The sequence below is a fragment of the Gobio gobio genome (genome assembly GCF_949357685.1).
Source record: "Gobio gobio genome assembly, chromosome: 13".
Classification (NCBI taxonomy): domain Eukaryota; kingdom Metazoa; phylum Chordata; class Actinopteri; order Cypriniformes; family Gobionidae; genus Gobio; species Gobio gobio.
The window spans coordinates 345,491-370,000 of record NC_137106.1 but is presented as its reverse complement, the minus strand read 5'-3'; the positions used below and the strand labels follow the sequence as shown (position 1 = coordinate 370,000).

Genomic DNA, 24,510 nt, shown 5'->3' with positions numbered 1-24,510 from the left:
TCAATGCGCTCCTACAGTTTCTCAATGCGCTCCTACAGTTCCTCAATGCGCCCCTACAGTTCCCCAATGCGCTCCTACAGTTTCTCAATGCGCTCCTACAGTTTCTCAATGCGCTCCTACAGTTCCCCAATGCGCTCCTACAGTTCCCCAATGCGCTCCTACAGTTTCTCAATGCGCTCCTACAGTTTCTCAATGCGCTCCTACAGTTCCCCAATGCGCTCCTACAGTTTCTCAATGCGCTCCTACAGTTTCTCAATGCGCCCCTACAGTTTCTCAATGCGCCTCTACAGTTTCTCAGTGCGCTCCTACAGTTTCTCAATGCGCTCCTACAGTTTCTCAATGCGCTCCTACAGTTCCCCAATGCGCTCCTACAGTTTCTCAATGCGCTCCTACAGTTTCTCAATGCGCCCCTACAGTTTCTCAATGCGCCTCTACAGTTTCTCAGTGCGCTCCTACAGTTTCTCAATGCGCTCCTACAGTTTCTCAATGCGCCCCTACAGTTCCCCAATGCGCTCCTACAGTTTCTCAATGCGCTCCTACAGTTCCCCAATGCGCTCCTACAGTTTCTCAATGCGCTCCTACAGTTCCCCAATGCGCTCCTACAGTTTCTCAATGCGCTCCTACAGTTTCTCAATGCGCCCCTACAGTTTCTCAATGCGCCTCTACAGTTTCTCAATGCGCTCCTACAGTTTCTCAATGCGCTCCTACAGTTTCTCAATGCGCTCCTACAGTTCCCCAATGCGCCCCTACAGTTCCCCAATGCGCTCCTACAGTTTCTCAATGCGCTCCTACAGTTTCTCAATGCGCTCCTACAGTTTCTCAATGCGCTCCTACAGTTCCTCAATGCGCCCCTACAGTTCCCCAATGCGCTCCTACAGTTTCTCAATGCGCTCCTACAGTTTCTCAATGCGCTTCTACAGTTTCTCAATGCGCTTCTACAGTTTCTCAATGCGCTTCTACAGTTTCTCAATGCGCTTCTACTTCTCAATGCGCTTCTACAGTTTCTCAATGCGCTTCTACAGTTTCTCAATGCGCCCCTACAGTTCCTCAATGCGCTTCTACAGTTCCTCAATGCGCTCCTACAGTTTCTCAATGCGCTCCTACAGTTTCTCAATGCGCTTCTACAGTTTCTCAATGCTCTCCTACAGTTTCTCAATGCGCTTCTACAGTTTCTCAATGCGCCCCTACAGTTTCTCAATGCTCTCCTACAGTTTCTCAATGCGCCCCTACAGTTTCTCAATGCTCTCCTACAGTTTCTCAATGCGCCCCGTACAGTTCCTCAATGCGCTCCTACAGTTTCTCAATGCTCTCCTACAGTTTCTCAATGCTCTCCTACAGTTTCTCAATGCGCCCCTACAGTTTCTCAATGCTCTCCTACAGTTTCTCAATGCGCCCCGTACAGTTCCTCAATGCGCTCCTACAGTTTCTCAATGCGCCCCTACAGTTTCTCAATGCTCTCCTACAGTTTCTCAATGCGCCCCTACAGTTTCTCAATGCGCTCCTACAGTTTCTCAATGCGCTTCTACAGTTTCTCAATGCTCTCCTACAGTTTCTCAATGCGCTTCTACAGTTTCTCAATGCGCTTCTACAGTTTCTCAATGCGCTTCTACAGTTTCTCAATGCGCTTCTACAGTTTCTCAATGCTCTCCTACAGTTTCTCAATGCGCCCCTACAGTTTCTCAATGCGCTTCTACAGTTTCTCAATGCGCCCCTACAGTTCCTCAATGCGCTTCTACAGTTTCTCAATGCGCTTCTACAGTTTCTCAATGCGCTTCTACAGTTTCTCAATGCTCTCCTACAGTTTCTCAATGCGCTCCTACAGTTTCTCAATGCGCTCCTACAGTTTCTCAATGCGCCCCTACAGTTTCTCAATGCGCTCCTACAGTTTCTCAATGCGCCCCTACAGTTTCTCAATGCGCCCCTACAGTTTCTCAATGCGCTCCTACAGTTTCTCAATGCGCTCCTACAGTTTCTCAATGCGCCCCTACAGTTTCTCAATGCTCTCCTACAGTTTCTCAATGCGCTTCTACAGTTTCTCAATGCGCTCCTACAGTTTCTCAATGCGCCCCTACAGTTTCTCAATGCTCTCCTACAGTTTCTCAATGCGCTTCTACAGTTTCTCAATGCGCTTCTACAGTTTCTCAATGCTCTCCTACAGTTTCTCAATGCTCTCCTACAGTTTCTCAATGCGCTCCTACAGTTCCTCAATGCGCCCCTACAGTTTCTCAATGCGCTCCTACAGTTTCTCAATGCGCTCCTACAGTTTCTCAATGCGCCCCTACAGTTTCTCAATGCGCTTCTACAGTTTCTCAATGCTCTCCTACAGTTTCTCAATGCTCTCCTACAGTTTCTCAATGCGCTCCTACAGTTCCTCAATGCGCCCCTACAGTTTCTCAATGCGCTCCTACAGTTTCTCAATGCGCTCCTACAGTTTCTCAATGCTCTCCTACAGTTTCTCAATGCGCTTCTACAGTTTCTCAATGCGCTCCTACAGTTTCTCAATGCGCCCCTACAGTTTCTCAATGCTCTCCTACAGTTTCTCAATGCTCTCCTACAGTTTCTCAATGCGCTTCTACAGTTTCTCAATGCGCTCCTACAGTTCCTCAATGCGCTTCTACAGTTTCTCAATGCGCTCCTACAGTTCCTCAATGCGCTTCTACAGTTTCTCAATGCGCTCCTACAGTTTCTCAATGCTCTCCTACAGTTCCTCAATGCTCTCCTACAGTTTCTCAATGCGCCCCTACAGTTTCTCAATGCGCTCCTACAGTTTCTCAATGCGCTCCTACAGTTTCTCAATGCGCCCCTACAGTTTCTCAATGCGCTCCTACAGTTTCTCAATGCGCCCCTACAGTTTCTCAATGCGCTCCTACAGTTTCTCAATGCGCTCCTACAGTTCCTCAATGCGCTCCTACAGTTTCTCAATGCGCCCCTACAGTTTCTCAATGCGCTCCTACAGTTTCTCAATGCGCTCCTACAGTTTCTCAATGCGCTCCTACAGTTTCTCAATGCGCTCCTACAGTTCCTCAATGCGCTCCTACAGTTTCTCAATGCGCCCCTACAGTTTCTCAATGCGCCCCTACAGTTTCTCAATGCGCTCCTACAGTTTCTCAATGCGCCCCTTACAGTTCCTCAATGCGCCCCTACAGTTCCTCAATGCGCCCCTTACAGTTCCTCAATGCGCTCCTACAGTTTCTCAATACTCTCCTACGGTTCCTCAATGCTCTCCTACGGTTCCTCAATGCGCCCCTACAGTTTCTCAATGCGCCCCTACAGTTTCTCAATGCGCCCCTACAGTTCCTCAATGCGCCCCTACAGTTTCTCAATGCGCCCCTTACAGTTTCTCAATGCGCCCCTACAGTTTCTCAATGCGCCCCTTACAGTTTCTCAATGCGCCCCTACAGTTTCTCAATGCGCTCCTACAGTTCCTCAATGCGCCCCTTACAGTTCCTCAATGCGCTCCTACAGTTTCTCAATACTCTCCTACGGTTCCTCAATGCTCTCCTACGGTTCCTCAATGCGCCCCTACGGTTTCTCAATGCGCCCCTACAGTTTCTCAATGCGCCCCTACAGTTTCTCAATGCGCCCCTTACAGTTCCTCAATGCGCCCCTTACAGTTCCTCAATGCGCCCCTACAGTTCCTCAATGCGCCCCTTACAGTTTCTCAATGCGCCCCGTACAGTTCCTCAATGCGCTCCTACAGTTCCTCAATGCGCCCCGTACAGTTCCTCAATGCGCCCCTACAGTTTCTCAATGCGCCCCGTACAGTTCCTCAATGCGCCCCTACAGTTTCTCAATGCGCCCCGTACAGTTCCTCAATGCGCCCCTACAGTTCCTCAATGCGCTCCTACAGTTCCTCAATGCGCCCCGTACAGTTCCTCAATGCTCTCCTACAGTTTCTCAATGCGCCCCTTACAGTTTCTCAATGCTCTCCTACAGTTTCTCAATGCGCCCCGTACAGTTCCTCAATGCGCTCCTACAGTTCCTCAATGCGCCCCGTACAGTTCCTCAATGCTCTCCTACAGTTTCTCAATGCGCCCCTTACAGTTCCTCAATGCTCTCCTACAGTTTCTCAATGCGCCCCTTACAGTTCCTCAATGCTCTCCTACAGTTTCTCAATGCGCCCCGTACAGTTCCTCAATGCTCTCCTACAGTTCCTCAATGCGCCCCTTACAGTTCCTCAATGCTCTCCTACAGTTTCTCAATGCGCCCCTTACAGTTCCTCAATGCTCTCCTACAGTTTCTCAATGCGCCCCGTACAGTTCCTCAATGCGCTCCTACAGTTCCTCAATGCTCTCCTACAGTTTCTCAATGCGCCCCTTACAGTTTCTCAATGCTCTCCTACAGTTTCTCAATGCGCCCCTTACAGTTTCTCAATGCTCTCCTACAGTTTCTCAATGCGCCCCGTACAGTTTCTCAATGCGCTCCTACAGTTCCTCAATGCGCCCCGTACAGTTCCTCAATGCTCTCCTACAGTTCCTCAATGCGCCCCTTACAGTTTCTCAATGCGCTCCTACAGTTCCTCAATGCGCCCCGTACAGTTCCTCAATGCTCTCCTACAGTTTCTCAATGCGCCCCTTACAGTTCCTCAATGCTCTCCTACAGTTTCTCAATGCGCCCCTTACAGTTTCTCAATGCTCTCCTACAGTTTCTCAATGCGCCCCGTACAGTTCCTCAATGCGCTCCTACAGTTTCTCAATGCACTCCTAAAGTTCCTCAATGCGCCCCTACAGTTCCCCAATGCGCTCCTACAGTTCCTCAATGCGCCCCTACAGTTCCCCAATGCGCTCCTACAGTTTCTCAATGCGCTCCTACAGTTTCTCAATGCGCTCCTACAGTTTCTCAATGCGCTTCTACAGTTTCTCAATGCTCTCCTACAGTTTCTCAATGCGCTTCTACAGTTTCTCAATGCGCTTCTACAGTTTCTCAATGCGCCTCTACAGTTTCTCAATGCTCTCCTACAGTTTCTCAATGCGCTCCTACAGTTTCTCAATGCGCTCCTACAGTTCCTCAATGCGCCCCTACAGTTTCTCAATGCGCCCCTACAGTTTCTCAATGCGCTCCTACAGTTTCTCAATGCGCTCCTACAGTTTCTCAATGCGCCCCTACAGTTTCTCAATGCTCTCCTACAGTTTCTCAATGCGCTTCTACAGTTTCTCAATGCGCTCCTACAGTTCCTCAATGCGCTTCTACAGTTTCTCAATGCGCTCCTACAGTTCCTCAATGCGCTCCTACAGTTCCTCAATGCGCTTCTACAGTTTCTCAATGCGCTCCTACAGTTTCTCAATGCTCTCCTACAGTTCCTCAATGCGCTTCTACAGTTTCTCAATGCGCTCCTACAGTTTCTCAATGCTCTCCTACAGTTCCTCAATGCTCTTCTACAGTTTCTCAATGCGCTCCTACAGTTCCTCAATGCGCTCCTACAGTTCCTCAATGCGCTTCTACAGTTTCTCAATGCGCTCCTACAGTTCCTCAATGCGCTCCTACAGTTCCTCAATGCGCTTCTACAGTTTCTCAATGCGCTCCTACAGTTTCTCAATGCTCTCCTACAGTTTCTCAATGCGCTCCTACAGTTTCTCAATGCTCTCCTACAGTTCCTCAATGCTCTCCTACAGTTCCTCAATGCGCTTCTACAGTTTCTCAATGCGCTCCTACAGTTTCTCAATGCTCTCCTACAGTTCCTCAATGCGCTCCTACAGTTTCTCAATGCACTCCTAAAGTTCCTCAATGCGCCCCTACAGTTCCCCAATGCGCTCCTACAGTTCCTCAATGCGCCCCTACAGTTCCCCAATGCGCTCCTACAGTTTCTCAATGCGCTCCTACAGTTTCTCAATGCGCTCCTACAGTTTCTCAATGCGCTTCTACAGTTTCTCAATGCTCTCCTACAGTTTCTCAATGCGCTTCTACAGTTTCTCAATGCGCTTCTACAGTTTCTCAATGCGCCTCTACAGTTTCTCAATGCTCTCCTACAGTTTCTCAATGCGCTCCTACAGTTTCTCAATGCGCTCCTACAGTTCCTCAATGCGCCCCTACAGTTTCTCAATGCGCCCCTACAGTTTCTCAATGCGCTCCTACAGTTTCTCAATGCGCTCCTACAGTTTCTCAATGCGCCCCTACAGTTTCTCAATGCTCTCCTACAGTTTCTCAATGCGCTTCTACAGTTTCTCAATGCGCTCCTACAGTTCCTCAATGCGCTTCTACAGTTTCTCAATGCGCTCCTACAGTTCCTCAATGCGCTCCTACAGTTCCTCAATGCGCTTCTACAGTTTCTCAATGCGCTCCTACAGTTTCTCAATGCTCTCCTACAGTTCCTCAATGCTCTCCTACAGTTTCTCAATGCGCTCCTACAGTTTCTCAATGCGCTCCTACAGTTCCTCAATGCGCTCCTACAGTTTCTCAATGCGCCCCTACAGTTTCTCAATGCGCTCCTACAGTTTCTCAATGCGCTTCTACAGTTCCTCAATGCGCTCCTACAGTTTCTCAATGCGCTTCTACAGTTCCTCAATGCGCTCCTACAGTTTCTCAATGCGCCCCTACAGTTTCTCAATGCGCTCCTACAGTTTCTCAATGCGCTCCTACAGTTTCTCAATGCGCCCCTACAGTTTCTCAATGCGCCCCTACAGTTTCTCAATGCGCCCCTACAGTTCCTCAATGCGCCCCTACAGTTCCTCAATGCTCTCCTACAGTTCCTCAATGCGCCCCTTACAGTTCCTCAATGCTCTCCTACAGTTTCTCAATGCGCCCCTTACAGTTCCTCAATGCTCTCCTACAGTTTCTCAATGCGCCCCGTACAGTTCCTCAATGCGCTCCTACAGTTCCTCAATGCTCTCCTACAGTTTCTCAATGCGCCCCTTACAGTTTCTCAATGCTCTCCTACAGTTTCTCAATGCGCCCCTTACAGTTTCTCAATGCTCTCCTACAGTTTCTCAATGCGCCCCGTACAGTTTCTCAATGCGCTCCTACAGTTCCTCAATGCGCCCCGTACAGTTCCTCAATGCTCTCCTACAGTTCCTCAAAGCGCCCCTTACAGTTTCTCAATGCGCTCCTACAGTTCCTCAATGCGCCCCGTACAGTTCCTCAATGCTCTCCTACAGTTTCTCAATGCGCCCCTTACAGTTCCTCAATGCTCTCCTACAGTTTCTCAATGCGCCCCTTACAGTTTCTCAATGCTCTCCTACAGTTTCTCAATGCGCCCCGTACAGTTCCTCAATGCGCTCCTACAGTTTCTCAATGCACTCCTAAAGTTCCTCAATGCGCCCCTACAGTTCCCCAATGCGCTCCTACAGTTCCTCAATGCGCCCCTACAGTTCCCCAATGCGCTCCTACAGTTTCTCAATGCGCTCCTACAGTTTCTCAATGCGCTCCTACAGTTTCTCAATGCGCTTCTACAGTTTCTCAATGCTCTCCTACAGTTTCTCAATGCGCTTCTACAGTTTCTCAATGCGCTTCTACAGTTTCTCAATGCGCCTCTACAGTTTCTCAATGCTCTCCTACAGTTTCTCAATGCGCTCCTACAGTTTCTCAATGCGCTCCTACAGTTCCTCAATGCGCCCCTACAGTTTCTCAATGCGCCCCTACAGTTTCTCAATGCGCTCCTACAGTTTCTCAATGCGCTCCTACAGTTTCTCAATGCGCCCCTACAGTTTCTCAATTCTCTCCTACAGTTTCTCAATGCGCTTCTACAGTTTCTCAATGCGCTCCTACAGTTCCTCAATGCGCTTCTACAGTTTCTCAATGCGCTCCTACAGTTCCTCAATGCGCTCCTACAGTTCCTCAATGCGCTTCTACAGTTTCTCAATGCGCTCCTACAGTTTCTCAATGCTCTCCTACAGTTCCTCAATGCGCTTCTACAGTTTCTCAATGCGCTCCTACAGTTTCTCAATGCTCTCCTACAGTTCCTCAATGCTCTTCTACAGTTTCTCAATGCGCTCCTACAGTTCCTCAATGCGCTCCTACAGTTCCTCAATGCGCTTCTACAGTTTCTCAATGCGCTCCTACAGTTCCTCAATGCGCTCCTACAGTTCCTCAATGCGCTTCTACAGTTTCTCAATGCGCTCCTACAGTTTCTCAATGCTCTCCTACAGTTTCTCAATGCGCTCCTACAGTTTCTCAATGCTCTCCTACAGTTCCTCAATGCTCTCCTACAGTTCCTCAATGCGCTTCTACAGTTTCTCAATGCGCTCCTACAGTTTCTCAATGCTCTCCTACAGTTCCTCAATGCTCTCCTACAGTTCCTCAATGCGCTCCTACAGTTTCTCAATGCACTCCTAAAGTTCCTCAATGCGCCCCTACAGTTCCCCAATGCGCTCCTACAGTTCCTCAATGCGCCCCTACAGTTCCCCAATGCGCTCCTACAGTTTCTCAATGCGCTCCTACAGTTTCTCAATGCGCTCCTACAGTTTCTCAATGCGCTTCTACAGTTTCTCAATGCTCTCCTACAGTTTCTCAATGCGCTTCTACAGTTTCTCAATGCGCTTCTACAGTTTCTCAATGCGCCTCTACAGTTTCTCAATGCTCTCCTACAGTTTCTCAATGCGCTCCTACAGTTTCTCAATGCGCTCCTACAGTTCCTCAATGCGCCCCTACAGTTTCTCAATGCGCCCCTACAGTTTCTCAATGCGCTCCTACAGTTTCTCAATGCGCTCCTACAGTTTCTCAATGCGCCCCTACAGTTTCTCAATGCTCTCCTACAGTTTCTCAATGCGCTTCTACAGTTTCTCAATGCGCTCCTACAGTTCCTCAATGCGCTTCTACAGTTTCTCAATGCGCTCCTACAGTTCCTCAATGCGCTCCTACAGTTCCTCAATGCGCTTCTACAGTTTCTCAATGCGCTCCTACAGTTTCTCAATGCTCTCCTACAGTTCCTCAATGCTCTCCTACAGTTTCTCAATGCGCTCCTACAGTTTCTCAATGCGCTCCTACAGTTCCTCAATGCGCTCCTACAGTTTCTCAATGCGCCCCTACAGTTTCTCAATGCGCTCCTACAGTTTCTCAATGCGCTTCTACAGTTCCTCAATGCGCTCCTACAGTTTCTCAATGCGCTTCTACAGTTTCTCAATGCGCCCCTACAGTTTCTCAATGCGCTCCTACAGTTTCTCAATGCGCTCCTACAGTTTCTCAATGCGCCCCTACAGTTTCTCAATGCGCCCCTACAGTTTCTCAATGCGCCCCTACAGTTCCTCAATGCGCCCCTACAGTTCCTCAATGCGCCCCTACAGTTTCTCAATGCGCCCCTTACAGTTTCTCAATGCGCCCCTACAGTTCCTCAATGCGCCCCTTACAGTTCCTCAATGCGCTCCTACAGTTTCTCAATACTCTCCTACGGTTCCTCAATGCTCTCCTACGGTTTCTCAATGCGCCCCTACGGTTTCTCAATGCGCCCCTACAGTTCCTCAATGCGCCCCTACAGTTTCTCAATGCGCCCCTTACAGTTTCTCAATGCGCCCCTACAGTTCCTCAATGCGCCCCTTACAGTTCCTCAATGCGCTCCTACAGTTTCTCAATACTCTCCTACGGTTCCTCAATGCGCCCCTACGGTTCCTCAATGCGCCCCTACGGTTCCTCAATGCGCCCCTACGGTTCCTCAATGCGCCCCTACGGTTCCTCAATGCGCCCCTACGGTTCCTCAATGCGCCCCTACGGTTCCTCAATGCGCCCCTACGGTTCCTCAATGCGCCCCTACGGTTCCTCAATGCGCCCCTACGGTTCCTCAATGCGCCCCTACAGTTTCTCAATGCGCTCCTACAGTTTCTCAATGCGCCCCTTACAGTTCCTCAATGCGCCCCTACAGTTCCTCAATGCGCCCCTTACAGTTCCTCAATGCGCTCCTACAGTTTCTCAATACTCTCCTACGGTTCCTCAATGCTCTCCTACGGTTCCTCAATGCGCCCCTACAGTTTCTCAATGCGCCCCTACAGTTTCTCAATGCGCCCCTACAGTTCCTCAATGCGCCCCTACAGTTTCTCAATGCGCCCCTTACAGTTTCTCAATGCGCCCCTACAGTTTCTCAATGCGCTCCTACAGTTCCTCAATGCGCCCCTTACAGTTCCTCAATGCGCTCCTACAGTTTCTCAATACTCTCCTACGGTTCCTCAATGCTCTCCTACGGTTCCTCAATGCGCCCCTACGGTTTCTCAATGCGCCCCTACAGTTTCTCAATGCGCCCCTACAGTTTCTCAATGCGCCCCTTACAGTTCCTCAATGCGCCCCTTACAGTTCCTCAATGCGCCCCTACAGTTCCTCAATGCGCCCCTTACAGTTTCTCAATGCGCCCCGTACAGTTCCTCAATGCGCTCCTACAGTTCCTCAATGCGCCCCGTACAGTTCCTCAATGCGCCCCTACAGTTTCTCAATGCGCCCCGTACAGTTCCTCAATGCGCCCCTACAGTTTCTCAATGCGCCCCGTACAGTTCCTCAATGCGCCCCTACAGTTCCTCAATGCGCTCCTACAGTTCCTCAATGCGCCCCGTACAGTTCCTCAATGCTCTCCTACAGTTTCTCAATGCGCCCCTTACAGTTTCTCAATGCTCTCCTACAGTTTCTCAATGCGCCCCGTACAGTTCCTCAATGCGCTCCTACAGTTCCTCAATGCGCCCCGTACAGTTCCTCAATGCTCTCCTACAGTTTCTCAATGCGCCCCTTACAGTTCCTCAATGCTCTCCTACAGTTTCTCAATGCGCCCCTTACAGTTCCTCAATGCTCTCCTACAGTTTCTCAATGCGCCCCGTACAGTTCCTCAATGCTCTCCTACAGTTTCTCAATGCGCCCCTTACAGTTTCTCAATGCTCTCCTACAGTTTCTCAATGCGCCCCTTACAGTTTCTCAATGCTCTCCTACAGTTTCTCAATGCGCCCCGTACAGTTTCTCAATGCGCTCCTACAGTTCCTCAATGCGCCCCGTACAGTTCCTCAATGCTCTCCTACAGTTCCTCAATGCGCCCCTTACAGTTTCTCAATGCGCTCCTACAGTTCCTCAATGCGCCCCGTACAGTTCCTCAATGCTCTCCTACAGTTTCTCAATGCGCCCCTTACAGTTCCTCAATGCGCTCCTACAGTTCCTCAATGCGCCCCGTACAGTTCCTCAATGCTCTCCTACAGTTTCTCAATGCGCCCCTTACAGTTCCTCAATGCTCTCCTACAGTTTCTCAATGCGCCCCTTACAGTTTCTCAATGCTCTCCTACAGTTTCTCAATGCGCCCCGTACAGTTCCTCAATGCGCTCCTACAGTTCCTCAATGCGCCCCGTACAGTTCCTCAATGCTCTCCTACAGTTTCTCAATGCGCCCCTTACAGTTCCTCAATGCTCTCCTACAGTTTCTCAATGCGCCCCTTACAGTTCCTCAATGCTCTCCTACAGTTTCTCAATGCGCCCCGTACAGTTCCTCAATGCTCTCCTACAGTTTCTCAATGCGCCCCTTACAGTTTCTCAATGCTCTCCTACAGTTTCTCAATGCGCCCCTTACAGTTTCTCAATGCTCTCCTACAGTTTCTCAATGCGCCCCGTACAGTTTCTCAATGCGCTCCTACAGTTCCTCAATGCGCCCCGTACAGTTCCTCAATGCTCTCCTACAGTTTCTCAATGCGCCCCTTACAGTTCCTCAATGCGCTCCTACAGTTCCTCAATGCGCCCCGTACAGTTCCTCAATGCTCTCCTACAGTTTCTCAATGCGCCCCTTACAGTTCCTCAATGCTCTCCTACAGTTTCTCAATGCGCCCCTTACAGTTTCTCAATGCTCTCCTACAGTTCCTCAATGCGCCCCGTACAGTTCCTCAATGCTCTCCTACAGTTTCTCAATGCGCCCCTTACAGTTCCTCAATGCGCTCCTACAGGGAGTGCAGAATTATTAGGCACGTTGATTTTCTGATCATATTTTTTTTCCAGGCACATTTGACCAATTCCAAACCACAGTAATCCTAATAACTACTATTGATTTAGTATTTAATAATGTTTAAGTGATATATAATTGTTCATGAAGGCTGGAAATGAAAATCACCTTATATTCAGGTGTGCAGAATTATTAGGCATGTTTTCTTTTACAGATAAATTAAGCCAAAAAAGAGATTTAACTCAGACTGAAAAGTCAAAAAGTATTAAATGCCCATGAGAAGGATGCAATACTAATGCAATACTAGACATTGCAGTTAAGGCATGACCATTGGACAGTGAAATGCTCGTTGAGTCAGCAGGATCTGACAAAAACAGGGGGTGAAGAAAAGACACCTGTTAACTGCAAAAGAATTAAGAATTAAGGTGAAGAATTGAGGGTGAAACCATCAGGAACCCTTTAGTCTCTAGCGCCACCATTTTCCAGAGCTGCAACCTACCTGGAGTCTCCAGAAGTGCAAGGTGTCAGGATCTCAGAGACTTCAGTTAGGTAAAGAATCCTAAAAAATGACCCCCACTAGATAAGAATCACAAGCTGAAGTGTTGTAAAATACATGAAGAAGGTTTTTTTATAGGCTTTATGGAGGTTGAGAATGACTCTTGAAGGACCAGCACCACATCCTCTAGTACCACTGTTTGAAGAATTCATCTTCCAGAATCTGGCAGTACGTTTTGGGAGTTCATTTTAGTCCATCTCTGCAAAACGGACTTCAGGATGGACTAAAATGAACTCCCAAAACGTACTGCCAGATTCTGGAAGATGAATTCTTCAAACAGTGGTACTAGAGGATGTGGTGCTGGTCCTTCAAGAGGCATTCTCAACCTATCTGTCCATAAAGCCTATAAAAAAACCTTCTTCATGTATTTTACAACACTTCAGCTTGTGATTCTTATCTAGTGGGGGTCATTTTTTAGGATTCTTTACCTAACTGAAGTCTCTGAGATCCTGACACCTTGCACTTCTGGAGACTCCAGGTAGGTTGCAACTTTGGAAAATGGTGGCGCTAGAGACTAAAGGGTTCCTGATGGTTTCACCCTTAATTCTTCACCTTAATTCTTAATTCTTTTGCAGTTAACAGGTGTCTTTTCTTCACCACATGTTTTTGTCTGACCCTGCTGACCAGACGAGCATTTCACTGTCCAATGGTCATGCCTTAACTGCAATGTCTAGTATTGCATTAGTATTGCATCCTTCTCATGGGCATTTAATACTTTTTGACTTTTCAGTCTGAGTTAAATCTCTTTTTTGGCTCGATTTATCTGTAAAAGAAAACATGCCTAATAATTCTGCACACCTGAATATAAGGTGATTTTCATTTCCAGCCTTCATGAACAATTATATATCACTTAAACATTATTAAATACTAAATCAATAGTAGTTATTAGGATTACTGTGGTTTGGAATTGGTCAAATGTGCCTGGAAAAAAAATATGATCAGAAAATCAACGTGCCTAATAATTCTGCACTCCCTGTACAGTTCCTCAATGCGCCCCGTACAGTTCCTCAATGCTCTCCTACAGTTTCTCAATGCGCCCCGTACAGTTCCTCAATGCTCTCCTACAGTTTCTCAATGCGCCCCTTACAGTTTCTCAATGCTCTCCTACAGTTCCTCAATGCGCCCCGTACAGTTCCTCAATGCTCTCCTACAGTTTCTCAATGCGCCCCTTACAGTTCCTCAATGCTCTCCTACAGTTTCTCAATGCGCCCCTTACAGTTTCTCAATGCTCTCCTACAGTTCCTCAATGCGCCCCGTACAGTTCCTCAATGCTCTCCTACAGTTTCTCAATGCGCCCCTTACAGTTCCTCAATGCGCTCCTACAGTTCCTCAATGCGCCCCGTACAGTTCCTCAATGCTCTCCTACAGTTTCTCAATGCGCCCCGTACAGTTCCTCAATGCTCTCCTACAGTTTCTCAATGCGCCCCTTACAGTTTCTCAATGCTCTCCTACAGTTTCTCAATGCGCCCCTTACAGTTCCTCAATGCGCTCCTACAGTTCCTCAATGCTCTCCTACAGTTTCTCAATGCGCCCCTTACAGTTCCTCAATGCGCTCCTACAGTTCCTCAATGCGCCCCGTACAGTTCCTCAATGCTCTCCTACAGTTTCTCAATGCGCCCCTTACAGTTTCTCAATGCTCTCCTACAGTTCCTCAATGCGCCCCGTACAGTTCCTCAATGCTCTCCTACAGTTTCTCAATGCGCCCCTTACAGTTCCTCAATGCGCTCCTACAGTTCCTCAATGCGCCCCGTACAGTTCCTCAATGCTCTCCTACAGTTTCTCAATGCGCCCCTTACAGTTTCTCAATGCTCTCCTACAGTTCCTCAATGCGCCCCGTACAGTTCCTCAATGCTCTCCTACAGTTTCTCAATGCGCCCCTTACAGTTCCTCAATGCTCTCCTACAGTTTCTCAATGCGCCCCTTACAGTTTCTCAATGCTCTCCTACAGTTCCTCAATGCGCCCCGTACAGTTCCTCAATGCTCTCCTACAGTTTCTCAATGCGCCCCTTACAGTTCCTCAATGCGCCCCGTACAGTTCCTCAATGCTCTCCTACAGTTTCTCAATGCGCCCCTTACAGTTCCTCAATGCGCTCCTACAGTTCCTCAATGCGCCCCTTACAGTTCCTCAATGCTCTCCTACAGTTTCTCAATGCGCCCCTTACAGTTTCTCAATGCTCTCCTACAGTTCCTCAATGCGCCCCGTACAGTTCCTCAATGCTCTCCTACAGTTTCTCAATGCGCCCCTTACAGTTCCTCAATGCGCTCCTACAGTTCCTCAATGCGCCCCGTACAGTTTCTCAATGCTCTCCTACAGTTCCTCAATGCGCCCCGTACAGTTCCTCAATGCTCTCCTACAGTTTCTCAATGCGCCCCGTACAGTTCCTCAATGCGCTCCTACAGTTCCTCAATGCGCCCCGTACAGTTCCTCAATGCTCTCCTACAGTTTCTCAATGCGCCCCTTACAGTTTCTCAATGCGCTCCTACAGTTCCTCAATGCGCCCCGTACAGTTCCTCAATGCTCTCCTACAGTTTCTCAATGCGCCCCTTACAGTTTCTCAATGCTCTCCTACAGTTCCTCAATGCGCCCCGTACAGTTCCTCAATGCTCTCCTACAGTTTCTCAATGCGCCCCTTACAGTTCCTCAATGCGCTCCTACAGTTCCTCAATGCGCCCCGTACAGTTCCTCAATGCGCTCCTACAGTTCCTCAATGCGCCCCGTACAGTTCCTCAATGCTCTCCTACAGTTTCTCAATGCGCCCCTTACAGTTTCTCAATGCGCTCCTACAGTTCCTCAATGCGCCCCGTACAGTTCCTCAATGCTCTCCTACAGTTTCTCAATGCGCCCCTTACAGTTCCTCAATGCTCTCCTACAGTTTCTCAATGCGCCCCTTACAGTTTCTCAATGCTCTCCTACAGTTCCTCAATGCGCCCCGTACAGTTCCTCAATGCTCTCCTACAGTTTCTCAATGCGCCCCTTACAGTTCCTCAATGCGCTCCTACAGTTCCTCAATGCGCCCCGTACAGTTCCTCAATGCGCTCCTACAGTTCCTCAATGCGCCCCGTACAGTTCCTCAATGCTCTCCTACAGTTTCTCAATGCGCCCCTTACAGTTTCTCAATGCGCTCCTACAGTTCCTCAATGCGCCCCGTACAGTTCCTCAATGCTCTCCTACAGTTTCTCAATGCGCCCCTTACAGTTTCTCAATGCTCTCCTACAGTTCCTCAATGCGCCCCGTACAGTTCCTCAATGCTCTCCTACAGTTTCTCAATGCGCCCCTTACAGTTCCTCAATGCGCTCCTACAGTTCCTCAATGCGCCCCGTACAGTTCCTCAATGCGCTCCTACAGTTCCTCAATGCGCCCCGTACAGTTCCTCAATGCGCCCCGTACAGTTCCTCAATGCTCTCCTACAGTTTCTCAATGCGCCCCTTACAGTTCCTCAATGCGCTCCTACAGTTCCTCAATGCGCCCCTTACAGTTCCTCAATGCTCTCCTACAGTTTCTCAATGCGCCCCTTACAGTTTCTCAATGCTCTCCTACAGTTCCTCAATGCGCCCCGTACAGTTCCTCAATGCTCTCCTACAGTTTCTCAATGCGCCCCTTACAGTTCCTCAATGCGCTCCTACAGTTCCTCAATGCGCCCCGTACAGTTTCTCAATGCTCTCCTACAGTTCCTCAATGCGCCCCGTACAGTTCCTCAATGCTCTCCTACAGTTTCTCAATGCGCCCCGTACAGTTCCTCAATGCGCTCCTACAGTTCCTCAATGCGCCCCGTACAGTTCCTCAATGCTCTCCTACAGTTTCTCAATGCGCCCCTTACAGTTTCTCAATGCGCTCCTACAGTTCCTCAATGCGCCCCGTACAGTTCCTCAATGCTCTCCTACAGTTTCTCAATGCGCCCCTTACAGTTTCTCAATGCTCTCCTACAGTTCCTCAATGCGCCCCGTACAGTTCCTCAATGCTCTCCTACAGTTTCTCAATGCGCCCCTTACAGTTCCTCAATGCGCTCCTACAGTTCCTCAATGCGCCCCGTACAGTTCCTCAATGCGCTCCTACAGTTCCTCAATGCGCCCCGTACAGTTCCTCAATGCTCTCCTACAGTTTCTCAATGCGCCCCTTACAGTTTCTCAATGCGCTCCTACAGTTCCTCAATGCGCCCCGTACAGTTCCTCAATGCTCTCCTACAGTTTCTCAATGCGCCCCTTACAGTTCCTCAATGCTCTCCTACAGTTTCTCAATGCGCCCCTTACAGTTTCTCAATGCTCTCCTACAGTTCCTCAATGCGCCCCGTACAGTTCCTCAATGCTCTCCTACAGTTTCTCAATGCGCCCCTTACAGTTCCTCAATGCGCTCCTACAGTTCCTCAATGCGCCCCGTACAGTTCCTCAATGCGCTCCTACAGTTCCTCAATGCGCCCCGTACAGTTCCTCAATGCTCTCCTACAGTTTCTCAATGCGCCCCTTACAGTTTCTCAATGCGCTCCTACAGTTCCTCAATGCGCCCCGTACAGTTCCTCAATGCTCTCCTACAGTTTCTCAATGCGCCCCTTACAGTTTCTCAATGCTCTCCTACAGTTCCTCAATGCGCCCCGTACAGTTCCTCAATGCTCTCCTACAGTTTCTCAATGCGCCCCTTACAGTTCCTCAATGCGCTCCTACAGTTCCTCAATGCGCCCCGTACAGTTCCTCAATGCGCTCCTACAGTTCCTCAATGCGCCCCGTACAGTTCCTCAATGCTCTCCTACAGTTTCTCAATGCGCCCCTTACAGTTTCTCAATGCGCTCCTACAGTTCCTCAATGCGCCCCGTACAGTTCCTCAATGCTCTCCTACAGTTTCTCAATGCGCCCCTTACAGTTTCTCAATGCGCTCCTACAGTTCCTCAATGCGCCCCGTACAGTTCCTCAATGCGCCCCTTACAGTTTCTCAATGCGCTCCTACAGTTCCTCAATGCGCCCCTTACAGTTTCTCAATGCTCTCCTACAGTTTCTCAATGCGCCCCTTACAGTTTCTCAATGCGCTCCTACAGTTCCTCAATGCGCCCCTTACAGTTCCTCAATGCGCCCCTTACAGTTCCTCAATGCGCCCCTACAGTTCCTCAATGCGCCCCGTACAGTTCCTCAATGCGCCCCTTACAGTTTCTCAATGCGCTCCTACAGTTCCTCAATGCGCCCCTTACAGTTTCTCAATGCTCTCCTACAGTTTCTCAATGCGCCCCTTACAGTTCCTCAATGCGCTCCTACAGTTCCTCAATGCGCCCCTTACAGTTCCTCAATGCTCTCCTACAGTTTCTCAATGCGCCCCTTACAGTTTCTCAATGCGCCCCGTACAGTTCCTCAATGCTCTCCTACAGTTCCTCAATGCGCTCCTACAGTTCCTCAATGCGCCCCGTACAGTTCCTCAATGCTCTCCTACAGTTTCTCAATGCGCCCCTTACAGTTTCTCAATGCGCTCCTACAGTTCCTCAATGCGCCCCGTACAGTTCCTCAATGCTCTCCTACAGTTTCTCAATGCCCCCCGTACAGTTCCTCAATGCTCTCCTACAGTTTCTCAATGCGCCCCTTACAGTTTCTCAATGCTCTCCTACAGTTTCTCAATGCGCCCCTTACAGTTTCTCAATGCTCTCCTACAGTTTCTCAATGCGCCCCTTACAGTTTCTCAATGCGCTCCTACAGTTCCTCAATGCGCCCCGTACAGTTCCTCAATGCTCTCCTACAGTTTCTCAATGCGCTCCTACAGTTTCTCAATGCTCTCCTACAGTTCCTCAATGCTCTCCTACAGTTTCTCAATGCGCCCCGTACAGTTTCTCAATGCTCTCCTACAGTTTCTCAATGCGCCCCGTACAGTTTCTCAATGCGCCCCGTACAGTTCCTCAATGCTCTCCTACAGTTTCTCAATGCGCTCCTACAGTTTCTCAATGCTCTCCTACAGTTTCTCAATGCTCTCCTACAGTTTCTCAATGCGCCCCGTACAGTTTCTCAATGCTCTCCTACAGTTTCTCAATGCGCCCCTTACAGTTTCTCAATGCTCTCCTACAGTTTCTCAATGCGCCCCGTACAGTTCCTCAATGCTCTCCTACAGTTTCTCAATGCGCCCCGTACAGTTTCTCAATGCTCTCCTACAGTTTCTCAATGCGCCCCTTACAGTTTCTCAATGCTCTCCTACAGTTTCTCAATGCGCCCCTTACAGTTCCTCAATGCTCTCCTACAGTTTCTCAATGCGCCCCTTACAGTTTCTCAATGCGCTCCTACAGTTCCTCAATGCGCCCCGTACAGTTCCTCAATGCTCTCCTACAGTTTCTCAATGCGCCCCGTACAGTTCCTCAATGCTCTCCTACAGTTTCTCAATGCGCCCCTTACAGTTTCTCAATGCTCTCCTACAGTTTCTCAATGCGCCCCTTACAGTTTCTCAATGCTCTCCTACAGTTTCTCAATGCGCCCCTTACAGTTTCTCAATGCGCTCCTACAGTTCCTCAATGCGCCCCGTACAGTTCCTCAATGCTCTCCTACAGTTTCTCAATGCGCCCCGTACAGTTTCTCAATGCTCTCCTACAGTTTCTCAATGCGCCCCTTACAGTTTCTCAATGCTCTCCTACAGTTTCTCAATGCGCTCCTACAGTTTCTCAATGCGCCCCTTACAGTTTCTCAATGCTCTCCTACAGTTTCTCAATGCGCCCCGTACAGTTCCTCAATGCGCTCCTACAGTTCCTCAATGCTCTCCTACAGTTCCTCAATGCGCCCCTTACAGTTTCTCAATGCGCCCCGTACAGTTCCTCAATGCGCTCCTACAGTTCCTCAATGCGCCCCTTACAGTTTCTCAATGCGCTCCTACAGTTTCTCAATGCGCTCCTACAGTTTCTCAATGCTCTCCTACAGTTTGTCAATGGGCCCCTAAGTTTGATGTGTGTAAATTTGATCTAGTGATGTTTGTAACTGGACACACCTGAGCTGAGATGCATGTTTCTTTATCACAGCGAACACACAGGCATGAGCTCTTCACTCCTCCAGTTATTGGTTCAGCTCCAGACGAAGGGAGAAACAAATTCCAGGTAAACCTGAGCAAACCTCTCTGTTGAGACCGTTGCAGACGTGTGTTCGATCGCTCACTCAGCTCTTCTCATTGCAGCTGAAGACAGTGGAAGCTCTTCTGGGCAGCACATCTAAAGTGGGAGAAGTGATCGTCCTTGGGATGATCACACAGCTGAAAGAGGTATTCCTTCACTTTCACACGCTAGTGTTTACTTCAGCAGTCAGGATTAGCTTGTAAGATTAGCGTGTTAGAGATGCTCAGACTTTCTGTTGATGTATTCTCTTCATACTCTGTACTTTCAGGGCAAGTTCTACTTGGAGGACCTCAGTGGCACAGTGCAGCTGAATCTGTCAAAGGCAATATCCTTCCTGTGTTTGTCATTATGTGCTGCTTTCTTAGAGAAGGTTTTCAGTTTGTCCCTTAACGCTCATTGTACCAGTTTCACAGTGGCCTTTACACCGAGTCCTGCTTCGTTCTGGCTGAGGGTGAGTCTCTATCCTGCTGTCGCCTGAAGCTCCTGTGCCCGTTTGCATAAAGCACCTTAAGTGTAATTTTCCCTTAAGTTTGCCCTTATGATTCCCTTAAACCTAAGGGTGTTGCAGAAAAAAACCCTTAAGTGTTACTTAAGGGGTTTTTTTTAAGTGAAACGTCAAAAACACTTAGAATTCCCCTTAAATGCTGTTTTTTCACTTAAGTAATCCCTTAAAAAGCATAGTGTTGCATAAAACCCCTTAATGGTCATTTCCCTAAGTATAACTTAAGGTTTGGAAATTGTAACCTTAAGAGTAACGCGGACAAAAATAAGATGACATGGCTGAATTAATGGAACCAGCTGAAGATCATTATGTGCCAAGAAGAATTTTTAGGGATAGGGAGAACCCTTTAGACCATCTTAGCGATGAAAAATTGTTGCAAGAATACACCGATTTGACCATCACACATCGCAACCACTGTGACACTGAACACTTGCAGTCATACGAACATTTCTGATGAAGAAAAACTCACATAATTAAAGAAGTCGTTTGACGTTATAACAAGTCATTAATGTCTTATATGTTTCATATAATAGAACCGAAGTTATAGATTGTGAATTTAAAGATTTCTCGTTTACCAGCGGCAAAAGTCAGGAAGACTAGCCGAGGTTAGCCGCGAGGCGATCGCCGGGATCTCACATCATTTTTAAATGCGTTATCTTTACAAATAAACCACAGATTTGAGCTTTAAACAACTACATTCTCGACTGAACAACTCTTAAAACTACACTTCGGGACACAATAACAGTAGTATTTTTCAATTTCGGCGCACACAACCAAACTATGAAAAGCGCAAAAGGACACACGTCAATTTCTCTTCAAGCGCTTGCTTTTACGCGTGTCCATCTCGCTTTGGACGTGCGAATGCATTCAAAGTTCAAGCGTCAAACTAGACACGAATTTGACGCTCTATTCACGTTTGGTGTGAACGCAGCATTAGTGTTAGTGTTTTGCGTATTTATGGCAACAAGATTTTTATATCGTGAATCCAGGATCGCTGTCCTGAAACACTTCAATATTTCCCTAAGAGAACCGTTTAAGAGATTATATGCAACACCCTTAAGTTATTCTCTTAGGTAAGGGGAAATCGCCCCTTAAGTTCATACTTGAGGGAAAAACTGAAGGTGCTTTATGCAGCCGGGCACATGTCCTGATCTGATCTCTATAATCTCTCGCTCTATCTGTTCACAGGCTGGTACGAGGACTCTGTGTTCCATGTCAACGCCTTTGGGTTCCCGCCCACTGAACCCTCCTCCTTCACCAGGTGTGCATTAGCTGTTGTTCACTGTAACTGTGCAGCTGACCTCGCTCTACATCCACATGGTGTGTTCTTGTCTACGTTCAGGGCATATTATGGCAATATAAACTTCTTTGGTGGGCCGTCCACCACTGCGGTCAAAGCTTCAGTCAAACTCAAGCAGCTGGAGGAGGAGAATGAGGACGCCATGTTTGTGATGGTGTCAGACGTGTGGCTGGACAGTGTGGAGGTCCTGGAGAAGATCCACACCATGTTCTCAGGTTCGGATTCTCTCTGATCTTTTAGAATGTGGGTCAGGGTTAGGTTAGGCTAACTCACTGTGTAAATATTAGCATGATATCATCCTGCTGTCCAGATGTTGATATCAGCACTGGCTGTGTCGTTCTGCCACTGCTGTTATGTCCAAGGCATCTGCACCACTGCTAAAATACTAAAACCACTAGTCAGCTTCACTGATTGACCAGTTGAAAATAAGAGTCCCGCTGTATTTCAGGCTCGTTTATTAATAAAAGTCACACCGTGTGTGTAATTTACACCACCTGGTTACACAAACAGTGTGTGATTTATACGGCATGGTTACACAAACTTTGATTTTAATTTCTATTTAATTTACAGTGAACTCTTCTATCTTCTGTGGGACGCCCCGTCACAGGAAACACTGAGATCATTATTTGACGCACATTATTAAATGTATAGATTTCACTAGCATTAGTGTTATTATAGCTAACAAACACTAAAACCATACAAACATCTCTTTACTTGAAATACATAAATGTTAACTGACATAAAATAAAATATTAAAAACAGTTATTTAGCTTCATTAACCTGATGTACCGAAGTAAAACTGAAATAATTCATAAAGAATAGACATTAAAAAAAGACTAAACAACAGAATTACTGACACTTCACTAAAATGAAAGCAGAATTAAACTGAATTGACAATAGTAGCAGAAGCTCTACAGTCTCTCAGAGATCATAATAACAGAATCTGTGGCCGTGTTTTATAAATGCAGTTATGCCCCTAAAGTTTCTAAATGCGCTCCTAAATTTGTCCACTTTGCAGCACAGGTGCACCTTGGGAAACAAGCCCTGATGTTAACATGGACCATAACTATATTTATAGATGATCAGGCGTTTCTCTTATGAATCTCAGCTGAGATGTTAGAGCTGCTCCGCGTCCCTCGTGATCTTTGAGTAGCTGAACCCTTCACCTCTTCATGACTGATGGAAATGAATCTTTGCAGGATACTCTGCCATGCCGCCCACCTGCTTCATCTTCTGTGGGAATTTCTCCTCCGCTCCCTATGGCAGGAACCAGCTCCGAACACTCAGAGGTTTGCCATCTCTTCAGAGCTGCTGCACATGTTTTAAAGGAAACCCGTGCTCATAATGCTACGATGTTGTTCTCAGATTCCTTTAAAGCACTTGCTGATCTGATCTGCGAATTTCCCAGCATTCACAGCAGGTAAGACATTTTAATGAACCCTTTTGCTATATAACTCTTCTGGTGTTTCCAATCAAAAACGACCGGCCTGCAAAAAATATTTTCAACCCAAATATCTTAATTTGTGATCTGAAGATGAACGAGTGTTGAACGACATGAGAGTTAATGACAGAATTTATTCATTTTTGGGTGAACTAACCCTTTAAAGGTGTAGAGTTTAGTGGCATCTAGTGGTGAGGTTGTGAATTGCACCGCTCACCTCTCCCTTTCTGAGCTCATAGAGAAGCTATGGTGGCCCACACAGGACAAAGATGTGTTCGACAAAGAAATTTGTCTTTATACACCAGAGTTATTGTGTTTCTGTCAATGGATCCACTTAAATATTACACACTTCACCTTTAAACCTGAAACTGACACATGAAAGCTTAATACAGAGGTTTTATTTCCTGCTGACACACACATGAGCTGTAATGGCTTCACTGATTCCCTTTCCATGTGTTTTTGCAGCAGTCGTTTTGTGTTCGTCCCCGGACCAGAAGACCCTGGGCCCGGCACAGTGTTACCCCGGTATAATGACCAGCGCTTCCATCATCATCATCACATGCTGTGTTTGAATCAGTCGCCTTCTGTGAACGAATGAATGTCTCTTTCTGATGACAGGCCTCCATTGGCGGAGCACATCACTGAGGAGTTCAGGCAGCGCGTGCCCTTCTCCGTCTTCACCACCAACCCCTGCAGGTACACACAGCATTAACCCTAACCCTTACTCCTCAGTGTTACCCATCAGTGTTACCCATCAGCGTTACCCATCAGTGTTACCCATCAGCGTCAGTGTTACCCATCAGCGTTACCCATCAGTGTTACCCATCAGCGTCAGTGTTACCCATCAGCGTTACCCATCAGCGTTACCCATCAGCGTTACCCATCAGCGTTACCCATCAGCGTTACCCATCAGCGTTACCCATCAGCGTTACCCATCAGCGTTACCCATCAGCGTTACCCATCAGCGTTAGTGTTACCCATCAGTGTTACCCATCAGTGTTACCCATCAGTGTTACCCATCAGTGTTACCCATCAGTGTTACCCATCAGTGTTACCCATCAGTGTTACCCATCAGTGTTACCCATCAGTGTTACCCATCAGTGTTACCCATCAGCGTCACCCATCAGCGTCACCCATCAGCGTCACCCATCAGCGTCACCCATCAGCGTCACCCATCAGCGTCACCCATCAGCGTCACCCATCAGCGTCACCCATCAGCGTTACCCATCAGCGTTACCCATCAGCGTTACCCATCAGCGTTACCCATCAGCGTTACCCATCAGCGTTACCCATCAGCGTTACCCATCAGCGTTACCCATCAGCGTCAGTGTTACCCATCAGCGTCAGTGTTACCCATCAGTGTTACCCATCAGTGTTACCCATCAGTGTTACCCATCAGCATCAGTGTTACCCATCAGTGTTACCCATCAGCGTCAGTGTTACCCATCAGTGTTACCCATCAGCGTTACCCATCAGCGTTACCCATCAGCGTTACCCATCAGCGTTACCCATCAGCGTTACCCATCAGCGTTACCCATCAGCGTTACCCATCAGCGTTACCCATCAGCGTTACCCATCAGTGTCAGTGTTACCCATCAGTGTTACCCATCAGTGTTACCCATCAGTGTTACCCGTCAGTGTTACCCGTCAGTGTTACCCGTCAGTGTTACCCGTCAGTGTTACCCATCAGTGTTACCCGTCAGTGTTACCCGTCAGTGTTACCCGTCAGTGTTACCCGTCAGCGTTACCCGTCAGCGTTACCCGTCAGCGTTACCCGTCAGCGTTACCCGTCAGCGTTACCCGTCAGCGTTACCCGTCAGAGTTACCCGTCAG

General features: G+C 48.1%; 1 protein-coding gene across 1 annotated transcript in view; it reads left to right on the top strand.

Moving 5' to 3' along the window:
• pole2 (polymerase (DNA directed), epsilon 2) overlaps positions 1 to 24,510 on the top strand; it is a 50,781-nt gene that overhangs the window by 6,112 nt on the left and 20,159 nt on the right. Inside the window, exons 6-15 of the mRNA XM_079833515.1 lie at positions 19,345 to 19,419; positions 19,497 to 19,580; positions 19,703 to 19,759; positions 19,837 to 19,885; positions 21,125 to 21,197; positions 21,279 to 21,451; positions 22,436 to 22,525; positions 22,602 to 22,656; positions 23,143 to 23,202; positions 23,296 to 23,373. Coding sequence (XP_079689641.1) covers positions 19,345 to 19,419; positions 19,497 to 19,580; positions 19,703 to 19,759; positions 19,837 to 19,885; positions 21,125 to 21,197; positions 21,279 to 21,451; positions 22,436 to 22,525; positions 22,602 to 22,656; positions 23,143 to 23,202; positions 23,296 to 23,373 — 794 coding nt within the window. The remainder of the gene's footprint in view (positions 1 to 19,344; positions 19,420 to 19,496; positions 19,581 to 19,702; positions 19,760 to 19,836; positions 19,886 to 21,124; positions 21,198 to 21,278; positions 21,452 to 22,435; positions 22,526 to 22,601; positions 22,657 to 23,142; positions 23,203 to 23,295; positions 23,374 to 24,510) is intronic.